The 13,012-nt window shown below is 39.1% G+C and overlaps 1 protein-coding gene across 4 annotated transcripts in view; it reads left to right on the top strand.

The window, feature by feature from the left end:
* Positions 1-13,012, top strand: part of Spidr (scaffold protein involved in DNA repair) — a 220,384-nt gene that overhangs the window by 122,864 nt on the left and 84,508 nt on the right. For all 4 annotated transcript variants that reach the window (XM_052157865.1, XM_052157866.1, XM_052157867.1 and 1 more), the window contains 2 exons: positions 5,491-5,677; positions 7,303-7,553. In XM_052157865.1, the coding sequence (XP_052013825.1) occupies positions 5,491-5,677; positions 7,303-7,553 (438 nt within the window). The remainder of the gene's footprint in view (positions 1-5,490; positions 5,678-7,302; positions 7,554-13,012) is intronic.

Consider the following 13,012-nt stretch of genomic DNA (forward strand, 5'->3'; position numbering starts at 1 on the left):
ACAGCTACTTTCTACCCTTTCGAGACTGGGCCCAGAATAGAACAAGTCAGAGGAATTTTCGGTGTCAGGACTCTTAAAACCTGGGATAAATTCTCTGGATTGATCTTTGTTCCTGACTCATCTTTAGGAAGCATCTTCCTTCCTACATGTCAAAGAATTAAGCGTGTATCTGATTGTACTTACAATGTGTGTCAGTAGCAGTAGAAACTCACATTGGTATACTTTAGGCACAGCAATGTTGCTGGGGTTTGGTGTTCTGTTGAAATGAGACTATGAATTGCTGCCCTTGTTGCAACAATTTCTTTAAAACTAGCACATGGCATTTGAGAGAAATTGTTTCCTCTATAGTTTTAACCCCAAAACTTTTTAAAGCATTGTCTTCAACCACCCTTGCACCTTTATCAGATTAACTGACATCTGTACTCTTTAAAAATAAACTGAATGTGTGTTTCCCTTGTGGCTTGGGAAACACACTACTACATTACTAATTGTTTATGTCAACTGGAACTCTAGGGATGGTGTGTCAAGCTTCTTCTTGACACACAGCCTGAGCAAAGTGGATCATTTTGTTCTAAGTTTCTTCATAAGTTTTCAAACAAAAGTTCATTCAGGATATTTCATGGATTATAGAAAAATATTATTTGTTTCCTTATTCTTCCACATTGGGGTATGGTACTTGAACATCAAAATTGTCTAACCTGTACAACAAGCACCACTGAGCAGTGGGCCCTGATTTTTTTAAATGAATGTTTATGTTTTCATCTAAATAGAATTAAAAGCCTAGAGATTTAAGAAAACAGCCCCTCGTTGGTAGAATCTTCTTTTTATTGGATATTTTATTTATATTTTAAATGTTATCCCCTTTCCCAGTTTTTCTACCAGAATTCCCTTATCCCTTCCCCCCTCCCCCTGCTTCTGTGAGGGTGTGCCCCTACCCACCCACCCACTCCCGCCTCCCTGCCCTCACATTCCCCTACACTGGGGCATTCAGCCTTCACAGGACCAATGGCCTCTTCTCTCATAAATGCCGGACTAGGCCAATCAAGGAGTTAAGAGAAAGGACTGAAGGATCTGAAGGGGTTTGCAACCCCATAGGAAGAAGAACAATATTAACCAACTAGAGCTCCCAGGGTCTAAACCACCTCCAGTACGCATGGGGGGACCCATGGCTCCAGTCATTGGTACAGTCTTAACTAGGTGCCTTTGATTACTATGTTGTATATGGGATGAATAGACCACCATGAGATAAACAGTTTCTATATTCTAGAAGGTCATTAGTTACAGAAACAGACACTTGAACATATTGGTAGGAAGATTATTATTAAGCACATAGGATTTTTCCAAGAATAATAGAAAGATGGCATTTATTTCAAAAACATTTTTAAGGTATTGGTGAATCATCAGCAACCAAGGCCACTACTTATAGGCAACATTGTCCTGTAGACTTAATGAGCTTAAACTCCAATTCAGTCTTTGTATATGGGCTTGGCATCCAATAGTAACACTATCTATATTGCTTTGTACCTGTTGATCTGCAGAGTGTGGTTCTCTGGGCTCTGAGTGTCTACTAATGTTAACTCAGAGATTCTAATTTATTTTTAATAAGTCTTAAGAAAAATTCATACTGACTTTAAGTCATAGCCTGATTTGGCAAATATGTGTGTGTGTGTGTGTGTGTGTGTGTGTATCTGAGGAGATATTAGCATGTTCATAAAACAAAAATAGATTTGTGTAACTACTTTTATGATATAACTCTAAGTGGGGCCATATGTTGTTGTTGCTGTTATTTTTGTTTTACCCAAAAGATGGCTTCCTGTCACAAACAAAATTAATAGGCAAGTTAAAGATATAAAATTTTGCATGACTGTTGCAACATAATCCCTACCATGTGTACCCTTTTGGAAAATGTGCCTCCTGTCTCAGAAACTAGTCTAGTGGCCAAGGTGTGTATACCATCCAATATTAGGCCTGAGCATATGGAACTCAGAATTAAGACTAAATTACAAACATATTTGAAATGTTATTTTAATTATTGCTTGGTTGTCAACTGGCCAGATGCCCTGAAGCTCCCAGGGACTGGACCACCAACCAAAGAGTACACCTGGAGGGACCCATGGTTCCAGCCCCATATGTGGCAGAGGATGTTGTTGGACATCAATGGGAGGAGTACCCCTTGGGCCTGAAGTGTTTTGATGCCCCAGTCTAGGGGAATGCCAGGGTGAGGAGGCAGGAGTGAGTGGGTGGGTGGGGAGCACCCTCATAGAAGCAGGGGGAGGGAGGATGGGCAAGGGGAGACATGAAAAGGAGATAACATTGGAAATATAAATAAAGAAAATATCCAATAAAAGAAAAAAGTGGAAAAAATTAAGGAACTATTTTATTCAGTAAAATAGAGAAAACAGGAATACTACCAAAATCCTATTTTCAGACTATCACTTTGACTCTAAAACCAAATAAAGAAAATTATTTATTACCAATCTCTTAGATGAACATAGATGCTAAAAATTCTCAGTAAATATTTTCAAAATGAAATCAGGAGACTTCAAAAGTGTAATCCAGCATTGATTAAGTTAGTTTCACCCCAGAGATAAAGGGATGAATCAGCATTTTCAAATCAATGAATGTAATACACCACAAAAATTAAGTCAGGGACAGAAATCACAGTCATCTCAACAGATACAGAAACACTTTTAATAAACTCTAACATCTCTTGAACGTTTGTTTGGAGGTTCTAGCAGGGGAGCACAGTTACTCATGTCCCCGAGACTGAAGACTGCTCCTCTGCCATTCAGGGAAGGTCGTCCTCTTCGACCTAGGGTGCAGTATTGGGAGGGATGCATATGGAGCAGTGAGGAAGGAAGGAGACACCCACCTAGCCAGTCAGATCAGCCAAATCAAACCTGGTGGTCCGTGGGGTGGAAGGTGTCGATACTTCCGGTCACCATCTGAACCCTGGAGCTGGGGCTGTTCCACAGTCCTCTGTGCATGACTCCAGTGGCTGTCCTAGGGGGATGTGCACAGCCCTCTGTGCACAGGTCATACTAGGAGAGTGCTAGTCTCCCAGGAGTGCTCACACAGGCTTACAGGCCCACAGGAGGGACAAGCTCCAGCCAGAGACAGCAAGACCAACTAACACCAGAGATAACCAGATGCAGAAAGGCAAGTGCAAAAACCTTACCAATAGAAAACAAGGCTACTTGGCAACATCAGAACCCAGTTCTTCCACCACATCAAGTCCCGGATACCCCAACACACCGGAAAAAGGAAGATTAGGATTTAAAATCACATCTCATGATGCTAATAGAGGACTTAAAAAAAAACATAAATAATTCCCTTAAAGAAGTACAGGAGAACACAGGCAAACAGGTAGAAGCCCTTAAAGCAGAAACACAAAAATCCCCTGAAGAATGACTAAAATCAGTGTCAAGACAAGGATGCCCTCTCTCCCCATATCTTTTCAATATAGTACTGCAAGTTGTAGCTAGACCAATTAGACAACAAAAGGAGATCAAGGGGATACAGATTGGAAAGGAAAAAGTCAAGGTATCACTATTTGTAGATGATATGACAGTATAGAGAAGTGACTCCAAAAATTCTACCAGAGAATTCCTACAGCTGTAAGCCACTTCAGCAAAGTGGCCAGTTATAAAATTAACTCATAAAAATCAGGAGGTTTCCTTTATACAAATAATAAATGGGCCGAGAAAAAATTGGGCTGCCCAGCTCCTGGGTTCAGGTGGAGCCCTGGCGGGCAGTGTCCCAAGTGATCGATCTTTTACTCTGGTGTTCCCTATGTACCTGGCTACCCGACTGCTTGGTGACAGGAGCCTCTGTAGATGTCTGTTACATCCACTTGGTTCATAAGTTCTTTTAGTTTCACTGTGTCTCCGTTTAGTTTCTGTTTCTATGATCGGTCCATTGGTAAGAATGGGGTGTTGAACTCTCGTATTATTTTTGTGTGAGGTTCAATGTGTGCTTGGAACTTCAGTAAAGTTTCTTTTACAAATGTGGATGACCTTGCATTTTGTGCATAGATGTTCGGAATTGAGAGTTCATCTTTTTGGATTTTTTCTTTGATATGTATGTAGTGTCCTTCCCCAACTTTTTTTTAAAAATAGCATTTAGTTGAAAGTCTATTTTATTGGATATTAGAATGACTACTCCAGCTTTTTTCTGGAGATCATTTGCTTGGATAATTTTTTTCCAGACATTTACTTTGAGCTAGTGTCTGTCTTTGTCACTGAGGTATGTTTCCTGAATGCAGCAAAAATGCTGGATTCTCTTTGCATATCCAGTCTGGTAGCCTATGTCTTTTTATTGAGGAGTTGAGTACTCTGATATTAAGGACCAAGAAGAATTTTCTCTGGTTATGACTGAGCAAGAATGAATATATATATATATATATATATATATATATATATATATATATATATATATACATACATACATACACGGAATGATGTCTGTGGGGAAATGTAGTTAATGGATGTGGAAAATTCTAGGCCACTTTGAATAGCACCATTCCCTAGACAGACATCCTAAACAGGAGTCCAGACATTAGAGCCTGGCAGAATGGCTTAGTAGTTAAGAGTGCTTGCTGCTCTTACTACTGTATCATTCCTCAGGAACTAAGTGTGTGTGTGTGTGTGTGTGTGTGTGTGTGTGTGTGTGTGTGTGTGTCTGTGTCTGGGTCCATCTCTCTCTCCCTTCCTCTCTCTCCTTCCCTTCTCCCTAGGTAGTATTCTGTCTTCTCTCTACCCACCAGTGTGATTTAATAAGAGATTAAGGTGACATGTATCAAATTCTTATTCTAGAACCTGAGGTTTTTAGTGTTTCTTATTAATGGCATATCTTGATTTAAAGACTGTGCATTAATATGTTTTATCACATTAGAGTACTGGGTAAAACCTCAGAATTTTATTTGATATGTTTTCAGCTTGTTTATGTGTTTTGCCAATATCATGGCTCCAAGTTTTTATATCTTTTAATATAATATTCTTTGAACAATTGGAGTTGCTTAAATATATGAAGATTTTATCGGTTAAATAATATCTAATTCAGTGTTGGAGTGCTTCTTTGATACTTGTAGTCTTTGCTCATTCTTTGCATCTGTATGTCCTCCTGAGAGGACATGGGTCTCCCGGGTAGGGAGCAAGCCCAGGGACTTAAATGCCCGGCCACTACTCATCTGAGCCTTTCAGGGCCGTCACTGGGAAAGTCAACTTCTGTCACTGAATCATATTTACCTGTTATGGCCTATGGATACTGCTGGCTGGCAAGGTCCTAGCTGTCAGTTGTTACAGATGGCTCGCTGTCTCATCCAGGACCCTGGGCACCTCAGTGCCATGCCCTGGCCTGTTGTTACCCACTTGTTGTTAGGAATGCTGTACTTTAGTGCTTTATCTTAATTTAACTACAACATTCTTAGTTTAACAACAAATATAAGAACCAAGTTATAAATAAACTGATAAATTTCTTTTTCTTTTTCAGGCAAAAACTTCTTATCCCAAATGGAAGTTGCGCTATTATTCTGAATACTTATTTTTGTCAGAAAGCTATTGCAAAAGAAACAGCTCATGAAGACCTATATAGTCAGGACACATCTCTTTCAAGGAGAAATATAACGTTGGCCCAGATGTTTAGAATTAAGGACATAAAGAATTCATCCAGCACTCAGGTAAATTCTCATTGGCTTATGATTTTTACACTTATAGTAGTACTTGTATCTGTATTTGACAGGACCTGTGGATAAATGAATATATTTACTTCTGTCCTCAACTATATGTGTTAGAGCATGTTATCATCATTATACCAAAGGTAGGAAAGCTCAGGCAGCGTTTAGTCATGGTCTCACTACAGTTTTTCATCCTTCCATTTATTTAAATTACAAAAGTACTCTCAGTCCCATGGATTATGGTTAGTATAGTCAGGACACAGAAAGTATTTCTCTGTCTTCATCTTGAAAATAAGAGTTTTAAGCCTTTAGTGAACTTTCTGTTTTCTTTATGAAACATTATATCTGTATTCCTTGAGATAGAGTTTTATAAATTCTGTTTGAGATAATATGATAGAAACTGATTTCGTGGAATTTGGGTGTGGGGCTGTGAGCTATTCCAAAATGAATTTGGAACTACACTGTAATTCACCGGAACTGGGCAGGGTCTATGTCCATGAAGACTCTCAGCTTTGGGAGTCTGGTTCTGGTACACTGGCCTCAAATTCTCTGGATTACTCCAAAATCATCACAGCACAGACCACTGAGATAAAAAGCTAGAAGTAGGGAAAATAAAGTAGGTAATCATTTACTCTGCTTTGAACCATATACTATGCTGGATCCTCTTTGCATATCCAGTCTGGTAGCCTATGTCTTTTTATTGAGGGGGGTATAGAAGGGATCGTTTGAGGAGGGTGCCAAAGCTGCCCTGTGACCTTTACATACATGCTGTGTGATATGCACAAGCCCACAAGTGGCAGTGAGAGTATAAAAGTAGACTTTTAAGCCATTTATGCTATGTGATAGTGCTGAGATATATTTTGTTAGATAACAGACAGTTACCATGTAGCATAGTGGTGAAAACTACAGGTTTTGAGAGGGCTGGAGAGAGGACGCAGCATCCAGACTGTAGTTGCTGTTATTCCAGAGGACCCAAGTTCAGTGACCAGCACCTACATAGGCACCTGTTCACTGAGTGCAATTCACCTGCAAGGCATCTGGTGCTTTCTTCTGGCCTCCAAAGTTCCCGGACACTAAAGCAGAGTAGCACTGGGTTTGCAGCCGTTCGCCTCGGGTCCCAGCCCAGCTCAGCAGCTTCACGCTATGTCCCATTAGGCAATTTCTCTGTGCCTCAATTTTATCTATGAGAATAATTAGAGTCATTGTAAGGATAAATATTTAAAGAACAGAGGTTGAAGATAATAAAATTAAATATCATTAATTAAGTATCATTGGTTTATGATCATTGGTGTTAAAGTTTTGTGGGAGAATACATGATTATGTAAAGTATATAAATTAGCAGATTACACATTCAAGCACCTAATAGAATGACTCATTTTAATTAAACTGTATTCATTCTTTTTGGACAAACCAAAAAAGGGAAGCTATCCTCATGAGGTAATTAATAATAGGACACTGTTAGGCGAAATTCTACTGTATTGTCTTCAGTAGGCAACTGTCCGTGTAACATGACTGTCTGTCTCAGTGCACTGCTAGTTAGTTAGGCAGTTACCTAATGATGCCACTTTTTTGGACAGCACGGCACTACACATAAAACTGAAATTCTTCCTTTTGCTTGTCTTGGACAGACTGTATATAATAGCCTGGCCATCCCTGGCACAGGCTGGACCCACGGACATGACAAAGCAGAGCAACATCTCACAGTTGGTGCTCCCCTGAGGGATTCTCTTCTGGACATTGTGGAAAGCCAAAGAGCTGGCCTATGGTCTGGGGTCAGGGTCCGAGTAGTAGTGCAGAGGGTTTACTCTCTTCTCAGCAGAGATGGTGCCAGGAGCCAACAAGGGCACACAGTGGGGCATGACGGCTCATCTGGAGCATGGTGAGTAGCAAACATGTGCATGGGGAAGAAAAGCACAACAGAGTTTCCAACAAAGGAAGCTCTGCTCAAAAGAATTTCTAGGGGGCATTTACTGTATGAGGCTGTTTTGTGTATCTTTTTCTTACATTAGAATTTGGAACATGTTTGTATTAGTTAAAGTTATCTAGAGGAACAGAGCTGACTGAATCAGTATGTGATTTTTGTGGTCTAGCTAGTCAAACAATGGCTGTCTGCCTACCAAAAGAAAATCCAAGAATGCAATAGTCCACGGGGCTGAATGTCTCATCTGGTATTCAGTGCATGCTAGAATCCTTAAGTAGGCTGTAATATCACTGAAGAAATGAACCTGCCAGCAAGCCTGAGGCAAGCTAGCAAAGAGCAAAGGCTTCCTTCTTCCATGTTCTCTTTTTTTTATTAGCTATTTGCTTTATTTACATTTCAGATGTTATCTTCTTTCCCCATTACCCCACTGAAAACCCCCATCCCATCCCCCTCCACCTGCTTACTCCCCCTCTCCCAACTTCATGACTCGCATTCCCCTATTCTGGGGAATCAAGCCCTCACAAGACCAATGGCTTCTCCCCTCATTGATGTCTGAAATGGTCATCTTCTGCTACATACGTAGCTGGAACCGTGGGGCCCTCCATGTTTACTCTTTGGTTGGTGCTTTAGTCCCTGGGAGGTCTGGAGGTATTGGTTGCTACATATTATTGTTCCTCCTGCAGAACTGCAAACCTCTTCAGCTCCTTGGGTCTTCTCTCTACCTGCTTCATTGGGGACTCTATTCTTATCCTATTTGTTGGCTGTGAGCCATGGGTGTTTTGATCCACTTTCCAAAAAGGATCAAAGTATCCACACTTTGGTCTTTCTTCATCTTGAGCTTCATGTGATCTGTGAGTTGTATCATTGGTATTGCGAACTTTTGGACTAATATCCACTTACCAGAGATTGCAAACCACATGTGATCTTTTGTGATTGGGTTACCTCATTCAGGATAATATTTTCTAGCTCTATTTATTTGCCTAAGAATTTCATGAATTCATTATTTTTAATAGCTGAGTAGTACTCCATTGTGTAAATATACCACATTTTCTATATCAATTCCTCTGCTGAGGGACATCTGGGTTCTGTCCAGCTGTAAACATAGTAGACCATGTGTCTTTATTGCATGTTGGAGCATCTTCTGGGTATATGCCCAGGAGTGGTATAGCTGGGTCCTCAGGTAGTGCTATGTCCAATTTTCTGAGGAACCATCAAACTGATTTCCAAAGTGATTTTACCAGCTTGCAATCCTACATGCAATAGAGGAGTGTTCCAGGATTTGCTGTCCCCTGAGTTTTTAATCCTGACCATTCTGACTGTGGTGAGGTTGAATCTCAGAATTGTTTTGATTTGCATTTCCCTGATGATTAAGGATGTTGAACCTTTCTTTACTTGTTTCTCAACCATCAGTATTCCTCAATTGAGAATTCTTGGTTTAGTTCTGTACCCCATTTTTTGATAAGATTATTTGTTACTCTGCAGTCTAACTTCCTGAGTTCTTTCTATATATTGGATATTAGCCTTCTATCAGATATGGGGTTGGTAAAGATCTTTTCATAATCTGTTGGTTGCTGTTTTGTCCTATTGACAGTGTCCTTTGCATTACAAAAGCTTTGCAATTTTATGAGGTGCCATTTGTCAATTCTTGAGTTTAGAGCATAAGCTATTGATGTTCTATTCAGGAAATTTTCCCCTGTGCCCATGTGCTCCAGGTTCTTCCCCACTTTCGCTTCTATTAGATTAAGTATGTCTGATTTTATGTGGCGGTCCTTGATCCACTTGGACTTGAGCTTTGTACAGGGAGATATGAATCGATCAATTTGTATCCTTCTACACATTGACTGCCAGTTCACCCAGCACATTTGTTGAAAGTGCTGTCTTTTTTCCATTGGATGGTTTTACCTCCTTTGTCAAAGATCAAGTGACCTTAAATGTATGGGTTTATTTCTGGGTGTTTAATTCTATTCCATTGATCTTCCTGTCTGTCTCTGTACCAGTACCATACAGTTTTTATCACAATTGCTCTGTAGTAGAACTTGAGGTCAGGGATGGTGATTTCACCAGAAATTCTTTTATTTTTGAGAATAGTTTTCAATATCCTGGTTTTTTTGTTATTCCAGATCAATTTGGAAATTGCTTTTTCTAACTTTATGAAGAACTGAATTGGAATTTTGATGGGGATTGCATTCAATCTGTAGATTGCTTTAGGCAGATGGCCATTTTTACTATATTAACCCTGCCAATTACTGAGCATGGGAGATCTTTCGATCTTCTGAGATCTACTTCAATTTCTTTCTTCAGAGACTTGAAGTTCTTGTCATACAGATCTTTTGCTTGCTTGGTTAGATTCACACCAAGGTATATTCTATTATTTGTGGCTTCTGTGAAGGGTGTCATTTCCCTAATTTTTTTCTCAGCCTCCTTATCCTTTAAGTATAGGAAGGGTACTGATTTGTTTGAGTTAATTTTATGTCCAGCTACTTTGCCGAAGTTGTTTATCAGGTTTAGAAGTTCTCTGGTGAAATTTTTGGGGTCACTTGAGTATACTATCATATCATCTGCAAATAGTGATACTTTGACATCTTCCTTTCCAATTTGAATCCCTTTGACCTCCTTTTGTTGTCTAATTGCTCTGGCTAGGACTTTGAGAACTATATTGAACAGGTAGGAAGAGAGTGGACAGCCTTATCTAGTGCTTGATTTCAGTGGGATTGCTTCAAGTTTCTCTCCATTTAGTTTGATGTTGGCTCCTGGCTGACTGTATATTTATTTCTTTTAGGTATGGGCCTTGAATTCCTGATCTTTCCAAGACTTTTGTCATGAAGAAATGTTGAATTTTGTCAAATACTTTCTCAACATCTAATGAAATGATCATGTATTCCCCCCCCTTTGGGTTCATTTATATAGTGGATTACATTGATGGATTTCCATATTTTGAACCACCCCTGCATCCCTGAGATGAAGCCCACTTGATCATGGTGGATGATTGTTTTGGTGTGTTCTTGGATTTGGTTGGCAAGAATTTTATTGAGTATTTTTGCATTAATATTCATAAGGGAAATTGATCTAAAGTTCTCTTTGTTGGGTCTTTGTGTGGTTTAGGTATCAGAGTAATTGTGGCTTCATAAAACAAATTGGTTCGTGTTCCATCTGTTTCTATTTTGTGGAATGGTTTGAAAAGTATTAGTATTAGGTCTTCTTTGAAGGTCTGATAAAACTCTGTATTAAACCCATCTGGTCCTGGACTTTTTTTGGTTGGGAGACTATTAATGACAGCTTCTATTTCTTTAGGGTTATGGGATTGTTTAGGTCATTTATCTGATCCTGATTTAACTTTGGTACCTGGTATCTGTCTAGAAAATTATCCATTTCATCTAGATTTTCCACTTTTTTAAAAATATAGGCTTTTGTAGGTACATCTGATGATTTTTTGGATTTCCTCAGTATCTGTTGTTATGTCTCTCTTCTCATTTCTGATTTTGCTGATTCAGGTACTGTCTCTGTGCCCTCTAGTTAGTCTGGCTAGAGACTTGTTGATTTTTCTCAAAGAACCAGCTCCTGGTTTTGTGGATTTTTTGTATAATTCTTTTTGTTTCAACTTGGTTGATTTCAGCCCTGAGTTTGATGGTTTCCTGCCTTCTCCTCCTCTTGGGTGTATTTGCCTCTTTCTGTTCAAAAGCATTCAGGTGTGCCATTAAGTGGCTAGTGTGTGCTCTCTCCAGCTTCTTTTTGGAGGCACTCAGAGCTATGAGTTTTCCTCTTAGCACTGCTTTCATTGTGTCCTTTAAATTTGGGTATGTTGTGCATTTATTTTCATTAAATTCTAAAAAGTCTTTGATTTCTTTCCTTATTTCTTCTTTGACCAAGGTATCATTGAGTAGAGCATTGTTCAGCTTCCATGTGGGCTTCCTGTTGTTTTTATTGAAGACCAGCCTCAGTCCTTAGTGATCTGATAAGATGCATGGAATTATTTCAATCTTCTTATATCTGCTGAGGTCTGTTTTGTGACTGATTACATGGTCAATTTTGGAAAAGGTACTGTGAGGTACTGAGAAGAACGTATATTCTTTTAGGATAAAATGTTCTGTAGATATCTGTCAAATCCATTTGGTTCATAACTTCTGTTAGTTTCACTGTTTCTCTGTTTAGTTTGTGTTTTCCTCATCTGTCCATTGACGAAAGTGGGGTGTTGAAGTCTCCCATTATTTTTGTGTGGGGTGCAATGTGTGCTTTGAGCTTTAGTACTGTCTCTTTTATGAATGTGGGTGCCCTTGTATTTGGTGTATAGATTTTCAGAATTGAGAGTTCATGTTGGTAGATTTTTCCTTTGATGACTATGAAGTGCCCTTTCTTATCTTTTTTGATTACTTTAGGCTGAAAGTTTATTTTATTTGATATTAGAATGGTTACACCAGTATGTTTCTAGGGACCATTTGCTTAGAAAATTGTTTTCCAGCCTTTCACTCTAAGGTAGTCTCTATCTTTGTGTCTGAGGTGAGTTTCCTGTATGCGTCAAAATGTTGGGTCCTGTTTATGTGTCCAGTCTGTTAGTCTATGCCTTTTTATTGGAGAATTGAGTCCATTGATATCAAGAGATATTAAGGAGAAGTGATTGTTGCTTCCTGGTACTCTTGTTATTAGAGGTGGAGTTATGTTTTTGTGTCTCTCTTCTTTTTGGTTTGTTAAAAGAAGATTAATTTCTAGCTTTTTCTAATGCGTAGTTTTTCTCCCTTTGTTGGAGTTTTCCATTCATTATCCTTTGGAGGGCTGGATTTGTGGAAAGATAGTGTGTAAATTTGTTTTTGTCATGGAATACCTCCGTTTCTCCATCTATGGTACTTGAGAGTTTTGCTGGGTATAGTAACCTGGGTTGGCATTTGTGTTCCCTTAGGGTCTGTATGATGTCTGCCCATGATCTTCTGGCTTTCGTAGTCTCTGGCAAGAAGTCTGGTGTAATTATGATAAGTCTGCCTTTATATGTTACTTGACCTTTATCCCTTACTGCTTTTAAAATTCTTTCCTTGTTTAGTACATTTGGCATTTCAATTATTATGTGATGGGAGGAATTTCTTTTCTGGTCCAAACTATTTGGAGTTCTGTAGGCTTCTTATATGTTCATGGTTATCTCTTACTTTAGGTTAGGGAAGTTTTCTTTTATAACTGTGTTGAAGACATTTACTGACCCTTTAAGGTGGAAATCTTCACTCTCTTCTATACCTGTAATGATTAGGTTTGGTCTTCTCATTTTGTCCTGGATTTCCTGGATATTCTGGTTTAGGAGCTTTTTGCATTTTTTTTATTTTCTTTCACTGTTGTTTCAATGCTTTCTATGTTATCTTCTGCCTCTGAGATTCTCTCTTCTATCTCTTGTATTCTGTTGTTGATGTTTACATCCGTGACTCTCCTGCCTTCTTTCC

This window comes from Apodemus sylvaticus, chromosome 15 (assembly GCF_947179515.1).
Source record: "Apodemus sylvaticus chromosome 15, mApoSyl1.1, whole genome shotgun sequence".
Lineage (NCBI taxonomy): Eukaryota > Metazoa > Chordata > Mammalia > Rodentia > Muridae > Apodemus > Apodemus sylvaticus.